Source organism: Cordyceps fumosorosea, assembly GCF_001636725.1.
Source record: "Cordyceps fumosorosea ARSEF 2679 chromosome Unknown scaffold_28, whole genome shotgun sequence".
Taxonomy (NCBI): domain Eukaryota; kingdom Fungi; phylum Ascomycota; class Sordariomycetes; order Hypocreales; family Cordycipitaceae; genus Cordyceps; species Cordyceps fumosorosea.
Genome location: NW_017387328.1, coordinates 50,447 through 54,833, shown reverse-complemented (window position 1 = coordinate 54,833; position 4,387 = coordinate 50,447). Strand labels below are relative to the sequence as shown.

Here is a 4,387-nt window from a genome sequence, read left to right as displayed (position 1 = left end):
GTTTGCTAACAAAGTTCTATGCTGATATGGGGCCGGCGCCTCTCTGTCAGCTAGACCTTTGAGCATTCGGTCTCGGCCTTGAGTCCATCGGCCTTGAGCTCGAGTCATTGCCTCGCGGGACTCGAGCTCCTCAGGACTCCCACTGGCCCTTCTCTCAAGGGCCAGCCACCCGGGTCCCAGGGCCCAAGCCCTCAAGACTCGCGTCTCAGGCCAAAGGGCTCTCATGCTCCCGGGACCCTCCTCGGCGCCTCTCTTTGGTCCCTACGTCTTCCTCTACAAGACGTTCCGGCAAGGCTCAGCCACCAAGAAGCTTGAGCCTGCCCATCGGGCTCTCCTCCAATAGCGTCTCCCTCCATCGACGCCGAGGAGTTCTCTCCAGCCTCAGTCACCAAGAGGCTGGGGTCCTGCCAGGGGCCGCATCTCACCAGCGGCCACTGCCTCGTCTACGCTTCAACAGGTCTTCGGCTCCTGTTTAGATGAGGAGTCAGGACGGACGTTTTCAAGCAATTGAACGTCCGTCCTGATATTTTAAAGCAATTCAATGTCGGTCCTGACTCTGAGGGCAAGAGGAGTTAGGAGCGACTTTTGCAAGAAAAAGCGTCGGCCCCGACTGTCAGAGTAAAAGGAGTCAGGGCCGACGTTTTCAAGCAATTCAATGTCGGTCCTGACTCCAGCGCAAAAGGAGTCAGGACCGACGTTTTCAAGCAATTCACGTCTGTCCTGGCTCGGAGGCCAAGCGACTCTGGGCCGCCTCTCTGAATCCTGCTCAGATGAGGAGTTTGTCAGGACAGACGTTTTCAAGCAATTGCTCGGTCGGTACCAAGGGTCTGGCCATTTGCGCGGCCCTCGGTCTGCTAGGCCAAGACAGTCCTCCGAGAACCCCGTCACCAGAGGGGCTCGAGGCATGTCAAAGAGCTGGCCGTATCCACGGACTTCCCGTCTTCCACATCAAGGCGGGTTCCGTGCGCAGACGGTCCCCTCGAGCGCGGCCACCAAGACGCTTGAGGGATGGCCCAAAGGCCTCGCCGTACCACGGCCCCCGGCTCCTTCCTGGCCTCGGAATCTTTTCCAGGCCAAAACATTCTCTCCAGCTGTCGGCTGCCACGCTGCCACGCTGCCTCGATCCCGTTCTCTCGGGGTAGGGATCAGGTGGGGAGTTGGCTCAGCCCTACAAACGGTAGGGCTCTTCGCCTGGCAGCAGCCTCGCCTCCCCGGTCGCCCGCCCGCCATCCTCTCGCCTCTGGAGGGCAACGGCAAGACATCTGCGTGGTCCCCAGCCTCCTCATGCCTCTCGGACCGTCGCCGCCGCCTCGTCCAGCAGGTTGGCTTCCGCCAAGTACCCCAGCATTGCTGGGGTAGTTGGGAGGCATGAGAATGCGGCCGCTCGATACCATGGGCTTCTCTTCGGGGAGCAATAGCTTCGGCCTCTCAACAGAAAGCAGTGGCACAAGCTCCCCAAACCAGTCCCGGTATCCTTTGCAGGATGCGGCATATGCCAACCTCACTGCGCTCAACAATCCCACGCCGAGATATGAGCAGCAGGCAGGCGTATGCCTGGCACATCAGGGCGCTGCTGTTGCAATACCAACAGCAGCAACAACAGCAGCAGCGGCAGCAAGGGCCAGAGTGCTCTCTGGCCCTCACATTGATTAATGGCGTGCCGCTCACGCCGTACCAAAAGGCCTTCGCCGCGCAGCAGCTTGTTAGCTTGGCCATGAGCACTCCCACAGCGGAGTCGCAATGGGCCCGCGGCAAGCGCATCACCATGTCGCGCCGTGCCCGGGCAGTGCCTGAGTCTGATGACCGATCGCTCCGCTCCGCACGCGGTGCTCGACATCAGCGCCCCCCCCCCTGGCGCAGCCAGTCCGATGACTCGATGCCTTCTAGGCTTCGATAGGATGGCTGCAACCTCGACCAATGCTGCTGTTGGTATTGGGGGTGCTGAGGGATGCTCCGGCCCCCCGGGACCTGGTGGCCCGGAAGTCTGCGTCCGGGTGAGCGGTTGCTGGCCGCGGCCCCTGTCGCAGCTCCTGCGACCATCCTATGCTGCCTCTTCTTGGGCGTGGATGGTTGCTGGCCGCGGAGTCTCCGGGTGCCGGCGCCGATGGATGCGGCGGCGGTGGTGCCGGTTCGCTGAGGCCCAGCGATCGGGGCCACTCCCGGGGATGGGCCCGGCAGCAATCGCAGGCATTCTGGGCTGTGGGTTGCTGCCGGCGCCATCAAGGCGCGGCCGGCCCAGTTGACCCGGCATCCCATGCTGGCCCAACTTGGCTGCTGGTGCCGCAGCCCCGTAGCCGACCCGGACACCACGGGATCCAGTTCCAGAGCTGGTGAGCGTGGCAGAAGGGCAGCCGGTCCGGAGTTGGCCCTTGTGAAGCCTGCCCGGCCCCAGGACAACTCCACCGTCCCATGGCGCAGCCGCCGAGCGTGCCAAAGGCTGATGGTCGCCCGAGCGTGCGCCGGGCTGATGGAGCCTGGCCTGCCCAACCCTGGAGCAGGGGACCGTCAGCGCTGCAAGCTGACGGTAGGGGGGCCCCGGTAGTGTAGGCTCCGGGCGCGCTGTGCCTGGTGCCTGCCCCCGCGACATTGCCCTGCTCAGGCATGTTGGAGTTGTGGGCTCGCCCAGCCCCGGTCTATCCAGGCGGCCGAGCTGGGAGGTAGGGAGCGTTTGGAGGGATTGGGTTTGGCGGTTGGGGGGAAGGGGGGGGGGACGGGTTTGGGGGGACTAACACTGGCAGCTTGGGATGAGGCAGCGCTGGGTGCTGCTTCGCGGACGACTTGGTAGTCGCCCTCGCCCTTCAGCGTAGGGGTCGGCAGCGGCTGCCATGTCGGGAGGATCTGGGTTCGGTGGCGGTCTCGAGGGATGGATGTTAGGATGGGCTTTTTTTTTTGGTTCGGCGGTGGTGTCGGGAACATGGGGGTTTGGTAACGGGGTGGGCGTTTTAGGGCACTAACTTCCAGCGTTGGTAGTTGGGCGGGATCAGCCTGGGTGGAATGTATGTCTTGTTCTTTACGCTGGTACCTGCCTAACGTGATTGATACCTGTAAACGTGACTGATATCTATAGCTGGCACTGGTGACTGTAGGGGGCTGAGTGCGTCAGTTAGAATGCTCTAAATCCCCCTAGGGGGCAATAGATAGCTGACGAGCCGGCAGCTAGTGATGATGGCACTGAATATGTCAGTGCTGATAGTGATGGAGCCGGCGACGGCGATGTCGGATGGCAATGTTGGTGATGTTGGTGATGTTGGTGATGTTGATGTTGGTGATGTTGTTGATGTTGGTGATGTTGTTGATGTTGGTGATGGTCGGTGGTTGAGCCGATGTGGCACAGACAAGAGCTTACAGTGGCTAACCCCTGAAATTACAGTGGATAACCGGCGCCGTCGCAGCGGCCGTTAGTGGACTCCGGCCGTTTTAGCCAGCAATTAGCCGCCTCAACCACCAAACAAACGATCTGCCTGCACTGTCGACCACCTTGAACAAACAATTCTCTACGAATCCATCACGCCTTCGCACAATATCACAATGAGCCAGCCGGCGAAGCAGGTAGCCAAGGGGCACTCCAGAAACAAGTCGTCTACATCACGAAGTACGTGCATTGCCCCTTCTCTTCGTCCCCGCTAACATTCCTAGCTTCGAGACCACGCACATCAACCAAGGGACCGCTGGACGTGGATGAGTGAGTTACTCATCTGCCTTTAATCATTCCTGCCATGCTGATCTCGGCAGTGACCCTTTATCGACGCCCAGCACCCCATCTGCCGCACAAATGTCACCAAACCCCAGCCTGCGCCGGGCCGCGGCGTCACCCCGCCCAGCGTCGTCACCGGCATCACAAATCGGGGAGCCGCATCGCAAGGACTTTTCCTTCCTGCTGCGCCCCGAAATCTACCATCCGCTCACGCCCCTCAACGTGCCGCTCGCCTTCCGCAGCCCCCCACGGCAGCAGCCCGACCCGCGTGACCAGCCCGAGGCGCTGCTCGCGCGGGGCCACTTCCGCGCCGCCGCCATCGCCGCCGTGCAGGAGCTCACCGGCAGCGGCGGCTCCGGCCCGGGCGTCGACGCGCGCGACACGCGGCGCATCTTCGACCTCCTGTACGCGCGCCTCGCGTGCCTGACGCTCATCGACGCCACGCCGCTCGCCGCGCAGGAGGTCAAGGCGCTCGAGGACCTCAACAGCGCGCGCACCTACGTCGACGACGCCACCGGCGAGCACCTCGTGCCATGGGCGCTGCGCGTGCTCAACGTCCGACTGCAGGCGCTCGGCTTCGGCGACCCGCGCCGCGCCGTCATGAGCTACCACGACCTGGCCCGCGAGGCCCGCGAGCGCGTCGCCCGCGCCGCCGCCCGCCGCGACCACTCCGACGCCGAATTGTGGAAGGCC

The 4,387-nt window shown here is 62.9% G+C and overlaps 3 protein-coding genes across 3 annotated transcripts in view; 2 read left to right on the top strand and 1 right to left on the bottom strand.

The window, feature by feature from the left end:
- Positions 1–1,531: 1,531 nt before the first annotated feature.
- On the top strand, positions 1,532–1,897 carry ISF_08234 (hypothetical protein; the record flags this gene model as incomplete). The annotated part of the gene is made up of 1 exon (XM_018851837.1): positions 1,532–1,897. One exon carries the CDS (start codon positions 1,532–1,534, stop codon positions 1,895–1,897), a length of 366 nt encoding a protein of 121 aa, XP_018700919.1.
- Positions 1,898–2,041: 144 nt separating this feature from the next.
- On the bottom strand, positions 2,042–2,916 carry ISF_08233 (hypothetical protein; the record flags this gene model as incomplete). The annotated part of the gene is made up of 2 exons (XM_018851836.1): positions 2,042–2,650; positions 2,731–2,916. 2 exons carry the CDS (start codon positions 2,914–2,916, stop codon positions 2,042–2,044), a joined length of 795 nt encoding a protein of 264 aa, XP_018700918.1.
- An 856-nt stretch (positions 2,917–3,772) lies between these two features.
- The window catches only part of ISF_08232 (Tetratricopeptide-like helical), a gene marked incomplete at both ends in the record, with an annotated part of 1,114 nt that continues 499 nt past the window's right edge, over positions 3,773–4,387 (top strand). The window contains one exon of the mRNA XM_018851835.1: positions 3,773–4,377. Within this exon, the coding sequence (XP_018700917.1) occupies positions 3,773–4,377 (605 nt within the window). The remainder of the gene's footprint in view (positions 4,378–4,387) is intronic.